The following is a 13929-nucleotide window of genomic DNA, read 5'->3' on the forward strand; positions in this document are numbered from 1 at the left end:
TTCTTCCTATCAGTGCACTCAATTTTGTACAACTTAATCAGGTTGCTGCTCAGCTTCTGTCTTTTAAGTCAGCTTCTGTCTTTTCTAGTCCCTTTTTCATTGCTGAAACACCGCAGCCCAGGCAATACCTTGGTGAATTTCTTTTGCAGCCCCTCTAATGCAATCTACCTATGGTATGACAACTAGAACTGCACTTAATACTCTAACTATGATCTAACTAGCATCTTCTATAGCTCTTTGTAACCTCCCTGCTCTTGTGTTCAGTGCCTCAACTAATTAAGGCAAGCATCCCATATTCCTTGTAAATTACCTGATCGATCTGTCATGTTGCCTTTAAGTATCAATGGACATGCTTACCAAGGTCCCTCTGATCCTTTATACTTGCTAGGGTCTTAATCATTTGTTGTGTACTACCATGTTATCCTCCCAAAATGCATTGTTTCATACAATTTTCAGGATTAAGTACTATTTGCCACTGATCTGGTGATCTATATCATCCTGTAGTCTAAGGCTTTTTCTTCGTTATTTACCACACCAGCAATTTTTATCTCATCTGCAAACTTACTGAGGAAGCCTCCTATATTTGCACTTAGCCCATTATTGTTCACCCAAGCAGTATGGGACACAGCATTGAGCCCTGTATTGGCTTTCAGTCACAACAACAATAGCCTTTGACCATGACCCTCTGCCTCCTGCCACTAATGTGGAGGTACCGGTGTCAGTTGCATGCATGACACTGTGATCTTTTGCTATAAACTCTGTGTCTTATGATCCTGCTCCACAGCTACTTGATGAAAGAGCAGTGGTCTGAAAGCTAGTACTTCCAAATAAACCCTTTGGACTATAATTTGATGTTGTGTGATTTTTAATTCCTACCACTAAGCCAGTTTTGGATACAAATTGCCGTGTATCACATGACCTCTTATCATCTTGACCAGTCTGCCAACCGACACCTTGTTAAAAGCCTTCCCAAAGTCCCTGGTTAGCTATGCTACCCTCATCCACGAATCTAGTTAACTTCTTGGAAAAACTCAATCGCACCTGTCAGACATGAATTTCCCTAACAAAGCTATGCTGATTCTCCTTAATTAATCCTTGTCTCTCCAAGTGGAGATTAAATCTGCGCCTCAGAATTTTCCAAGCTTTTCATGACCACTGATGTTAGATACACTGGCTGAAAGTTCCCTTGTTTATTTCTACCGCCCTTCTTGAATATGGTACCACATTAATTGTCCTCCAGTCTTCTGGCACCTATCCTGTGCCCAGAGAGGTTTTGAAAATTAATATCTGGGCCCCTGCAATTTCATCTCTTGCCTTCCATATCAGTCTGTGATATTTCTCATCTGGGTCCAGGGAATTGTCCAATTTTGAACCTGCTGAAACTACCAGTACCTTCCCTCTTTCTTTCAATACTAATTTGCTCAGTGATAGATCTCCCTGATTTCTATTTCTTTGTTGTGAATTCTGATGCAAAGTATTAATTTATAGCCTCTCCTCCATGTTTGGGCTCTGCACACAGATTGCTACTTTGGTATTTAACAGACGCTAACCTTTCTCTGGTTCTCCTCTTGCCCCTAAAATACTTAAAAAGCATGTTGTGAGTTTTTCTTCATTTTACCTCCCAGTGTTTTTGTATGCCCCTCTTCACATTTTGTAATCTCTTTTTAAGTAACCCCTTGCAATTTTTATATTCTTCTTCAGTCCTATTAACTAAACTCTAAATTATAGATTAATAGAAAGTAGAAATTACTTGGCCTTACTGACAAGTCTGTTCACTCTCCTGTGCCCATAAATTCTGTGTTTCCCGTGATCATTTTAAAATTTCCATTTTTCAAGATTACTGGGGTTGAAAACATGGTCCCTCACTGCAGCTGGTCCATTGCCAAGCAACACTCAACTTTTCCTATAATGTTACACTCTCGTTTCTTTTCAAACACAGGGGTGGAGGGGGTGGGGGGGGAAATACTGATCAGGATTCCTGAAGAAGGGCTCATGCCCGAAACGTCGATTCTCCTGCTCCTTGGATGCTGCCTGACCTGCTGCGCTTTTCCAGCAACACATGTTCAGCTCTGATCTCCAGCATCTGCAGTCCTCACTTTCTCCTATATGAAGCTAGTACATGTAATACAGAATGAAGTCCTTAATAACAGTGAGCCATGGTCTTCATAGATTATGTACTTAAGTACAGAGGTTACAATAAGGGGTCAATATGTCACATCCAATGAGTTGAGCATGCCATCTGAAGAGTCTCTACATCACTTTCAAGACAACATGGCTTTATCCAGGCATTCAAAGTAGTAGATATGAGCTCACTATTCTATTGTTTCTTGGTTCCTTGATGTTTTCTCTGGTCTGCGGATTTTATTTACATTCCCAATTTACAATTATAAACTAAGATAAGACTCATTACAAATTCTAATCATTTGATACAATGAATAAGAAATTGGACAGTTTTACTAATGTTATTAACACACCAGATGAATTTATGCATGGTTGATAATTTGTATTCATGTTTGTCATGCCTTTCCACACATGATCACACGATTACTGGAAAATTCAAATGGATGAATCTTCTCTCAGCCCTCTGCTACCCATTATGCTACAGCCAGTGTAGATGTTTCCCATGCTACTGGTTTTGGCCTCATTAGTGAATTTTCAGGTGTACCTTCCCTGCTTTTATTTCATTTTTAACCTTGCTTTTGCTTCTTTGCCTCCCAGTGGTTGTCGATCACTTTGGACTAATCATCCTGCAGCTGGCTGAAGTGATTGTCGATGACCAAGCCGAAAGCCTTCTGCGTGGCAGCCCTACAGCTGACCAGGATTGCGGCTACGTGACTTTGAAATACTGATTCCCTCTCTTTCATACTTGCAGCTCCTCCAGTTATAGCTTCCCTCTTGGGAGGAGCAGGAGAGAGAGAACCTCTGAAGAATTTGAAGCCAGGAACTTGGTAGAGTCAGTCTGTGATTAGAGGGGTTTATCCTCGTTTTGTTTTCTCAATGATCCTCTGGTCACAGGTCTTCATTTTATCTCTCTTTTTATGCTTGTATTATCAATTGTTCAACACCATTTGGCCTTCAGAGGAGCAATATTGAAAGCTAATGTGAGCGGGATGACTTTTCTCAACATTTTGAATTTTTCTGGCCCATCTTTGATTTTTCGCAGGGTTTTTTTTTCCTTATTGGAGCTCTTGAGGGTAAATTTACCAACTGTCACCTGTGTATTTTGAGCCCTGGGTTTCAAATATCTGTCTAGTGTGTTCAGGGAATAATTTGAACAATAAAGAACAATAAAGGGGATGTGCTTCAGTAAGGATTCAGAGATTCGTATAGTGCAGAAAAGGCCCTTTGACTAATCAAGTCTGCATTGACATAATTACCACTAATCCCTATTTCCTTAACATTCAAGCATATGGAGCAAGTTATGATATTTGAAGTACTCATCCAATTTTTTAAAGAAATGTTGCAAGGTTTCCAGGCCCCACTATCTTCCCAGGCAGTGCATTCCAGATTCCCACAACCAACTGATGTTTTTCCCAAATTCCCTTTGAATTTTCTGCCCCCTAAACTATGCCGTCTCGTGCTTGACCCCTCAACCAAGGGAAACAGCTGCTCTCTATTCGCCCTGTCCATACCCCCCATACACCTGAATCGTGTCCCTCCTCCGTCTTCTCTGCTCTAAAGAAAACAGTCCACGCCTATCTAGTCTCTCATTATAGGTCAATTTCTCCATCACAGGCAACATCCTGGTGAAACTCCTCTGTAACCCTTCTAGTGCTATTACATCCTTATAGCAGTGAGGTGACCAGATCTGCATACAGTACTCAGTGCTGTACCTGACCAATGCTCTGTACAACTCCAATGTTACCTCCTTGTTCTTACACTGTATGCCACGGCAGATGAAAACAAGTGTCCCATATGCTGCCTTATCTGTCCTGTTCACGTGCTCTGCTGACTTCAGGGATCTGTGAATAATTACCCCAAAATCTCTCTGTTCCTCTAAGGTATCTAATGCCCTGCCATTCATTAAATACTTCCACATCTTGTTTCTTCAAAGTGTATTACCTCGCACTTCTCAGGATTAAAAACTATCTGCCTCTGTCTGCCCATTTGATCAACCTATCTATATCTTCCTGTAGGCTACAAGCACCTTCACTACTAACCACTCTGCCAATCTTGGTGACGTCTGCAAATTTGCTTAACATTCCCTCTGCATTGTCATCCATATCATTTATGTATATAACAAACAATAAGGGTTCCAGTACTGATCCTTGTGGTACACCAGTCATTCAAACAGCCTTCTACCACATTATTAAGCCAAGTTTCCCTCAATTTCATGTGCTTTAATCTTCTCAATCAGTCTTCCATGTAGAACCTTGTCAAAGGCTTTGCTAAAAAAAATAGAAACTACATCAAATGTACTTTATCCACACACTTAATCACATTTTCAAAGATTTCTAACAGATTTGCTGGCATGACCTCCCTCTGACAAAGTCATGCTGACCATCACTAATTAGCCCATGCCTTTTCACGTTGGTAATGATTCGCTCCTTCAGAATTTTCTTTAGTAGCTTCCCTAACACTGCTGTTAGACTCACCTGTGTTCAATTTCCTGGTTCAACCTTACCACCCCTCTTAAAAGGTGGAACCAAATTAGCCATCCTCTAGTCCTCTGGCACTTTACCCTGCGGCCAGAGAGGAGTTAAAAATTTGTGTCAGAGCCCTGGCAATTTTCTGCCTCCCCTCCCACAGCAGCCTGGGATGCAATTCATTTGGACCAGGGATTTGCCTGTTTTTAAGCCTGACAGAGCCTCCCCATTTCCTGCTGTGCAAGATTCTCATAGTCTCTTTTCCTGAATTGCATACCTATGTTCTCCTTTTCCACAGTGAAGACTGAAGAGAAGAATTCATTGAACCCCCTACAACATCCTGTAGCTTCAAGCATCCTTTGATTCCTAATGGGATATCCTTGCTGAAATCTGCCAACTGCTGTGTCTATGACTGCAGTTTCTGAGATGGGCAAGAGTCTGTTGCCAGTAATGGAAAGTGAACATGGCAATAAACTTTTATGAATCTGGTTTCTTCTAGGCTGAGGCCTTAGATATTTGTGATGTCTAACCATTTATCAAGACCAAAGAGAAGAATTTGTTCAACATCGTACCAATATCCTGTGGCTTCACGCACTCTTTGAATAGAGAGCTTATTTGGAAAGTTTTGTGTCAGACATGCTGAAAATCTGCAACTCTAAGGCTGCAGCATGGTTGGTGGTGAACTGATACTTTTAAGTGGAAGATCAAGAAGATCAAACTGCAGACTGTATCATCTCTGCATTAATGGTCAAGACTTAGGAGCTAAGAGGTATCAGCCAGGGCACTAATGGCATTAGGGATGTGAGATGAATGCTGTCTTGAGAGAGGATAGCAAGTTGATGCTTCATGGAGCCACTGACATGACCAAGTAATTCTAGTAATCTCTGAGGGAAGATTGCTATGACAACCTGCAAGATCTTTTATATGCTATAATCCACAACCTCTATGGCAACCAGCTGAGTATGCATTAAGCAAGTTGACTTTTTGTAAGAGCAATCTGAGCTTTACTGCATCGCTCAACTTTGATAATGTAGCAGATTCCATTGGAGCATAAGCAGCAAGCATCCAACTACTATTTATTGACCCAGCCATGATTCAATGTGCTAATAGCAATGGACACCACTTGCTGAAAAAGAAAGGGCCCTCTACAGACCCGTGTGCTCATTTGATATTGTACTCTCCGTTCTCTGTGACATTGACCATAGGCTTTCTGGCACGCTTCCCAGTGCATATTTTCTTATGCATTCTCATTAATGTTCTTCTGTAGGCTGCATGTTGAAATTCCCATTTGAACTGTCTCATTCCGAGCTGACACCTTCCTCATGTGATTCTGGCTTCTTCCCCCAGCACACCTTAAGCCTGGTGCTTCTTTATGTGAGGATCCTGTGTTCATGGTGCATGTGTGACACACAATATACATTATCAATATGTGAGGTGATTGCTGTAACTATGAAATTGAGGATCAGTATTCCTTCTTCACTGCCACCTTTGGTGTTTCTTCAATGCTTTGTCAAGAAGCAGTTGTTTGATATCTGAAAGGAAAGAGAGTAGGTTGTGCGAGGAGGGTTTAGAAGTGAGAGGCAAATGCTTAAATCATCTGTGGCTTGTAAAGAAGTAGTGAGTGCAGGATAAGGGAAAGAGGATTAAGTATGAGAATACTGTTATCTTCAATAGTTTCAACCTCGCAGCTGGCCATGACCCAAGCAACAGATACCCCAGTACAGGCCAGCACCTTTTTCACGGAGATTTGGACATTCAGCTACTCATTTCATTGAGTGTTGTCACCTTGCCTTGCAAGGGAAAAGCAAATGTGTTGGTGACGGTGATGTGGCTCTCATGGTTGAATAGTTGATAGTCCATGTGCAATCTTTGAGATGTGGGTTTGAAACGGAAAATACTTGTGTATGTACAGTCATTCCTCCATATCCGTAAACTCTTCAATCATAAATTCACTTATTCATGCCAAAAAGTAAGTAACTAATCCACGAGCAAAGCTCACCTATTTGCAACTGTTTCGCTTGCACGGCAATCTCGCTCTCCAATCTGTTACGGTAAGTAGCACTTCCCTATAAACCTCCGTGAACAAGGACATAGATGCTTGGGAGGATGAACAGATTGAAGACATCTGCCAGAGGGAGGTGAAGGATGAGGGTGTATCATTGGGGGAGAGTGGCTGGCAGTGAGCCACATTTGCCACACCCAGTAACTACCCATAACCTCCCCAACAATGTCTGGCCACATGGAGAACTTCTTGCCTTTATCAGTGAGTTATGATACACTGGAATTGTTTTTAATATTTTATTCTATTAATGTTAACTTTTATTTCAGATGTTTAAGTGTTTACTATCTTAACCCAAAGAAAACACCAAAAATAATAGATGGAAAGTAATAATCTTGACTTCTGGGGAGCTAACCCTATTTTTCCCATAAGTTATTAAGTTCCACACTCATGAATTCATCTTTCAAGGGGGTTTTCAGGAACAGAATCCTTGCAGATATGGAGGAATGACTGCATAAAATGTTTTGAGGTAGTATGTATTCTCTATCATGTATCATCTGTCAGTCCTTCTCAAAATGTAACAGCTGTTAGCGATCACGTTTTACAGAATTACCTGCTGCACCTACCAAGCTGTTCAAGTTCACTATATTTATCTTTACCATGCTCTATTTTTATGGCAATTGCAAGTTTTTTTATATTGTATAATGTACTTAAGTCCATAAAGTATCATCACACCATTATTATTTTCGGTCATCTGACCAACTTCCAAAGCAATTGCATTTTAATACTGCACACCTTGAAGGGCTTTTGCCCGAAATGTCAATTTTCCTGCTCCTTGGATGCAGCCTGACATGCTGTGCTTTTCCAGCACCACACTCTCAACTCTGCTCTCCAGCCTCTGCAGTCCTCACTTCCACCTTTAACATTCTCAACAGGCATCTCAGACAAAAAAATTTTTTCTCAAAACCTCCAGTGGAAGTTTACTACTGATATCTTCCTAGATCCAATTGTAAACAGGATTTTGTGATTTGAGACACTTCCAGAAGTGGTCTAAGCATCTGGAGCTGACTCTCACTAGGAATTATTCAGACCTCTGGTATAGCCTCTACATTTTAAGGATGACAAGAAAGTTATTGTCATAGCCACTTCTTCTTTCTTTTTGGGTACATAGACATAGAATTTGTGTTTTTTGTTTATTCTCAGTGTTTCTTGGTGGATATCTTCAACATTCTAAAAAGAAAGAAGGTGATTGTTCACCAAAGGTCATCATGCAAGAGTTCTTCAGAATAGAGTCTAAGGTCCAAATTTATTAGCGATCTTCCTTCCACTATTAGGTCCTAAGTGGGAATATTTTCAATTCTTCAGAGACTGAAACAGCCAGTGTTCTTATGGAGCAAGATCTGGAAAAAGTCCAGGCTTGGACTGGTAAGCAGTAAATGAAAATTATGCAGGCAATAACCATCTCCAACATGAGATAATCTAACCAGCATCTCTTGGTGGTCAGAGGCATTTGGATCACTGAATCCCCATTATTAACATTGAGGGCTTACCATTGACCAGAAACTGAACTGGACTGGCCATAAAATACTGTAATTACAAGAGCAGGGACCAGGCTAGGAAATTTGAAATGAGCAAGTCACCTCTGGTCTCCCCAGTGACATTCCACCACCTACAGCACAATTCAGGAGTTTGATTAAAATACTCTCCATTTGCTTGTAGTGGTGTTATTCAACAATACTTGAGCATGACACCATCCTGGGAAAGGTTGCTTGATTGGCATCACAGCCACAACCTTCAGTATTCATTCCTTTCAGCACAAGATCAAGACTCCTCCAACAGCATTTTACAAACCTGTGGCCTTTGCCACGAGAATGGCCCAATCAGCAGATGCATCACCTCCTCCAAAAACCCTCCAAGTCACACACCATCCTGGCTGAACTATATTGCTTTTCCTTCATTATGGCTGGGTCAAAATTAGCTGCGCACTGGTGTCTCTACCCTCTAAGATTGTAACAGTTGAAGTAGACAGCTCATAACCACCATTTCCAGGATAATTGGAATGAGCAATAACTACTGGCCCAGCCATTGATGTCCATGTCCAAAGACCAATAATTTTTAAAAAATCACTTTTGAGGAGTGGGAATTAGCTGAGATCACACAGGACACTAATTTTTTAAGAGATGATTTCCCATTTTCTTTAACTTTATGCTTGACGGCCATAATTTAAAGTATTTGTATAATTCCTGTTTGGATTGAGTTTTTTTAAACCAAATAACATTGAGTGCTCTGATAAAGAAGTTGGTTTATGATCATTTATAAATTCTAGTAGTCCTCCTTTCACCTGAAAAATCTAGATGTATTCCAGAATGCTTGATTTCAGTTTTGTTTTTGTGAAACTATAGTTAAGCAGAAAATGAAACAATTTTTCTACATTGCTCATGAACTTGTGATGGGGAAAATGACCAGTCATTGAGTCAGAGTTGGGTTCAATGACAGTTTATTGCACAAGGAAATACCAGAGCTTTGGGGAGAGAGAGTCACCAACAGCACAGTGGTCAGCTGCGATTTTTCTCTCAACCCGGCGCACATGACAAAATACTTTTATACATCTTGTGATACAATAGGTCAGGGATGAGATTATTGTCTTTGTAACATTGTTTTGTTTATGGTAATCATTGCAGAATTATTGATATTTTCGATACAGTCATTGTCAATTCCAGTGCAGCCTTTATTAAATTTGCGCGGTTGTTGTTAGCTTCAGTGCAGACGTTGTCAGTTTCAATGTCTGCATGGAAGTCCATTGCTGTAGTAATGGGCGCTAATTGCTCTGCCTGAGAAGGATGATTATTGCAGCCCTGGCTATTAGCACTTTGTATTGAGTCTGTATCAAGCTGTTAGCATTTCGGTGGGCAGACATTTCGGTGGGCAGTGTACTCATGTGTATTCTCTCTCCCTCCCCGCCCCCAACTTAAACTAATCAACCAGATTGTGAATGCATTGTGCTGGCATTCTGGTGGCTCCAGGCAGTGTCTGTATTTGCTCTGCTGTCTCTCTTCATATTGTAGTCTGGCGACCATCTTATGTGTCAAGTGGCCAACAGATGGCTCAGCGACCATCTTGTGTGTCCATGTGCCGACTGTTAACCTGTCTCATGCCATCTCCCACTTCAAACTGAATTGAGGAGCTCCATAACATTGACTATCTGATGAGATAACTGACCAGTACAGTCAGAAAAGACCCAAGTTGGGTGCTACTCAGTATGCTTGGAGGAAATGTATGTAGCTCTTTTGATGGAGGAGAACATTTCAGATAACCTAGACTAATTCTTGAATGTATATTTGGCCTGGGTCTTAAAAGATGACCCGTGCTTATGGGTCATTACTCCAGCAAGGGTGACGCTTTAAGGAGCGGAGGTGAGACAAAAATATTGAGTCAAATTACTCTTGTAAAGTTGTAATTTTACTTGAATTCGCAATTTAAAAAGAAAATTCATTGTGAATTTATACATTGCACTGTGGGGTGTTTGGGGGGAGGTGAGAAAAACTCCAGTCCTCCTCATCTTTACATTTTTAACATTTTTTAGGTATTTGATATTCTACTGTCCATATGACAAGTTCTACAAATGCTGCAATTTTTTACCATCTAAGTTATTTATTGCTGGTATGAAAGAAGTGACAAGAGCCCGCAAAATTGTTGCAGGTGTAATGGATGCACACAGCCGCTATAGAAATGGCTGGCTTGCAGTGATTGCTGTTGGATGGGCAAAAGGTACGTAGTGTTTTCATTCTTGGCAAGTTTGAACTTATTTGTTTGTTAGTAAGTTAACATTGTGGCGACCATTCAGTTGGCACCAGTGGTCTTCTGTCCTCTGATAAAAATCAGGAGGACTGCTGGATGACATTAGTTTTCTTTTAATTAATTGCCATGGTGAAATCGCCACTGTCACTTTGTGAAAATCAGTACAGTGTATTTCCAATAACTTTTTTTTTAATGGTATGTTTCCAGTTTAGTATATGTAAAATTTCTATTTCCACAGGTGCTGGTTCTGGGCTGATTGCTAACTTTGAACAACTAGTGCGGGGTGTCTGGATACCTGAGAGAAATGAGTTGCTGAGAATGTCCTAGTATGTAGTAGTTTAAAATTGTTAATTTGTTCTAAACAGTTCTATACTGAAGTAAAGATGAGAAAATCCCTTTCAAATCATTTCAGATTCTTTGCTTGCCTTTTGTCAAGAAATCATTTTGGACCTTCAGTTTTGTTTATTTTTCTCCAATGATAGACGGTACTTAGTAATTATAATTGCATTTTTAAAATGGGATTTGAAGCATTTAGTAAAGATTGTAAACTGCAGTACAATTTTATTAAAAATCCATTATTTATCAGGATTTAAAAAAGAAAATTACAGTAATCTAAAAGAAGTTACTGAAAAGGCTTGCCTGGCACCTGAAAATCTTAATTTCCAAGAAACCATCCATTAATATCAAGTCTGGAATAATAAAGATCTAGCACCTACTTTGTAAATTATTTATTTTCTGTCTGGTCAGTGCAGAAGATATCAATTCATTTCCACTTTTCAAAGTCCTATCATCTTGCAAAGAGACCACAGCATAAGATGCAAGACCTTTTTTTATTTAAAAAAAGTCCCAAATCTGATCTTTTATTTTTCTGCAAAAATACTTTATTTTAGGCAACAAGCTTTTTTGAAGTTACCTATTGACATATTGAAACTTTGATTAATATGGTTTATTCCAGCCACATTTTAACCTTCAGATTTTATTGCTCCTCCAATCCCTTCTCCAAGTGTGGTACTCAACGGCCTCTCAACTTTTGTAAACTATTGAAATTCTGCACAAGTAATAGTTGCTGTTAAATGACTCTGCTAGAATTTTAAAGTCAATTCCACTTCTAGATCTGATATTGAACAAAGTTTTAGAAGAGCATATTTTCTCATATTGTGTTTGTCTGTTGGATTACATCACTTGACTGTTGAATGCTTAATGTAGATTGGCATGTTGATAAATTCAATTGAGATTCTACTTCGGATAAGAATAGTACTAAAAGTAGGGTAGAAAACTTTACATAGGAGCATGTCTGTGAATCTTCTATGGGAAATTTGAGCTATTTTATATCTTAGACCACAGTATAGAGGATTCCTGGGGAAGCATGCTTGCTTCTGCTAAGCATGGTTTTCTCACTTAGGCAGCTGATTGAAAGCACTTTTAGTACTGTTATTTTCCAAGCTGCTCTAAAGATCTAATTTCTCAAAACCAAATAGCTGATTTTTCTTAAAGCTGATGTCCCCAGTTTGTGTCTCTTATCTCTCCACAAATCCTCGGGTGTCAGTAATTCCCAATTGGAAGTGTGTGCAGAGTTCAATTTAAGACTGAATAAGATTGCATCTACAGTAGGTAACTTTAAAGTGATAAATTGGGATTAATGCATGTGATATGCTTTGCACCAATCTCTAATTGCATGATGGTTTATTGATTATTACGTTCACCTTTGCGCGAGGGAAGGAAAAATTAGCCAGGGTTCCTGCTCTTATCAGAAAATGTGCACTTGGTAATACTAGTCCATGTTTGTGACCAGACACTAAATATTCAGCTTGATAACACTGATGTTGAATAGGCAGTCTAAATTGGGCAACAGAAGAGTTATGTTGTTCTCTTTGTGGAGTCACTCTGTGGAAGAATTTCTGTTCTGATGTGTATACTAATTATCCTGTTTCTCTTACAGTGGAACAAAGGTAACTCTGATAGGAGCTGTACTCTTTACTTTTCAACAGATGAATTATCTCCCGATTACCAGACACAACCTGATCTTCTTATACACTATGTTTGTTGTTTCAACAAAGGTATGTAAATAACGCTTTTATTTAACTTGTGTGAGACCATTTAACAGTTTTTTTTGTCTTCAGTACTTGCAATTTATGTATTAGTGGTGCTGGAAGAGCACAGCAGTTCAGGCAGCATCCAGGTAGCTTCGAAATTTATGTAATTTATTGCAATGTATGTCGTCTATTGTACTGTCAGACTTTCTTACATTTTTTCGGAGGATAGAAAACGAACAGATTAATTGTGATGTCAGACTAGTTTTGACTTTTTTTTAATTGCACCTTTTTCGTACAGAGGGTACTTGCTGAATTTGTATTTACTTAAATCTTCTGTAGACCAACTATTATTTGGATCTTTAATGCTTCCTAAGAATAATTTCTTTTCCCATGAAAATATCACTTTATTTTGTGTAAAATCTCAATATACCTGAATCTCTTCCGATGGCACCTGTGGTTTGTTTTTAGGTTAGCTGCTTTTTTTTTAATACATGTGCAACAGCCAGCTATTGCATATTAGCAGTGTTAAGTATTCATTTTGAAATTTTAATATTTATTTCTGTTTTACATATATACTTTTCTCATACTTCCCTTTCCATGTTTGTGTCCTATCGCTTTATGCACAGGATATCCTAAATAACCAAAGGTGCATTGAATTATTTGTAAAATTATGCTGTAGCCCTGTGTGGTTTATATTGGCAAATTTATCATTATAGAAAGTAGCCATTGTCCAAATGGTAGTGCATTTTAGCAGTAAGGACTCAATAGTGGCTTTTACTACTATTACTACTCAGGCTATTACTACTCAGGCAAAATGTCATGTAATTTATCTAATGGCAGACAAATGAATTTGGAGATATAGCATTTTGTGCCTATATAGCTTATTTGATCTTCAAAAAACAGACTGCACATATATACTTGATGTATATGATTCAGATGTAATAAATGCTGAGATGACCTGTTGTTCCGATTTTCTTGAAGACCTGTTCTCATGTTGGGTTGTTGATTCTTTCATATATTCTCTTCGTTGGTAGCCTCCCCTTTTAAATGTCCTTCTGAAATAAGTCTAAATGGGTGAAAAAGGATTATTCCAAGTATTAAGTGCTGTCCTGTATCTTTGCTATTGTAATGTGGTTTGTATCATCTTCAATGAAATTGCTATTGGGTTACTGAAGACCGTTTATGTTTGTTCCCCTATACTTGTGTTGGTACTTTGAAAAGACAAGAATAGATTGTAAGACGAAAATTCAAGATATGTTGTGTCAACCCCCATCCCCCCCAAAATTTGTGGTTTCAACTTAATTCTATTTAAAAATGCAGCCAGGTGATGAGCACTTCACCAGCATTAAATTTGTTCCTGCTAAGGATGGAGGGAGAGGTAAGTTTAAATTTGCTGCCCTTCAAACAACTTACATTTTTCTTAATATTAGTGTGTTGACTATAACAATAAAACAAACAATCCATCAATTGAAAAATGAGCGTAAATCCTGTTTCTTTTCATACCATCATGGTA

General features: G+C 39.1%; 1 protein-coding gene across 6 annotated transcripts in view; it reads left to right on the forward strand.

The window, feature by feature from the left end:
* Positions 1-13929, forward strand: part of LOC140489365 (trimeric intracellular cation channel type B-A-like) — a 77924-nt gene that overhangs the window by 27256 nt on the left and 36739 nt on the right. For all 6 annotated transcript variants that reach the window (XM_072588884.1, XM_072588866.1, XM_072588874.1 and 3 more), the window contains 3 exons: positions 10169-10353; positions 10622-10709; positions 12323-12440. In XM_072588884.1, the coding sequence (XP_072444985.1) occupies positions 10169-10353; positions 10622-10709; positions 12323-12440 (391 nt within the window). The remainder of the gene's footprint in view (positions 1-10168; positions 10354-10621; positions 10710-12322; positions 12441-13929) is intronic.

Source organism: Chiloscyllium punctatum, chromosome 2 (assembly GCF_047496795.1).
Source record: "Chiloscyllium punctatum isolate Juve2018m chromosome 2, sChiPun1.3, whole genome shotgun sequence".
Taxonomy (NCBI): Eukaryota; Metazoa; Chordata; class Chondrichthyes; order Orectolobiformes; family Hemiscylliidae; genus Chiloscyllium; species Chiloscyllium punctatum.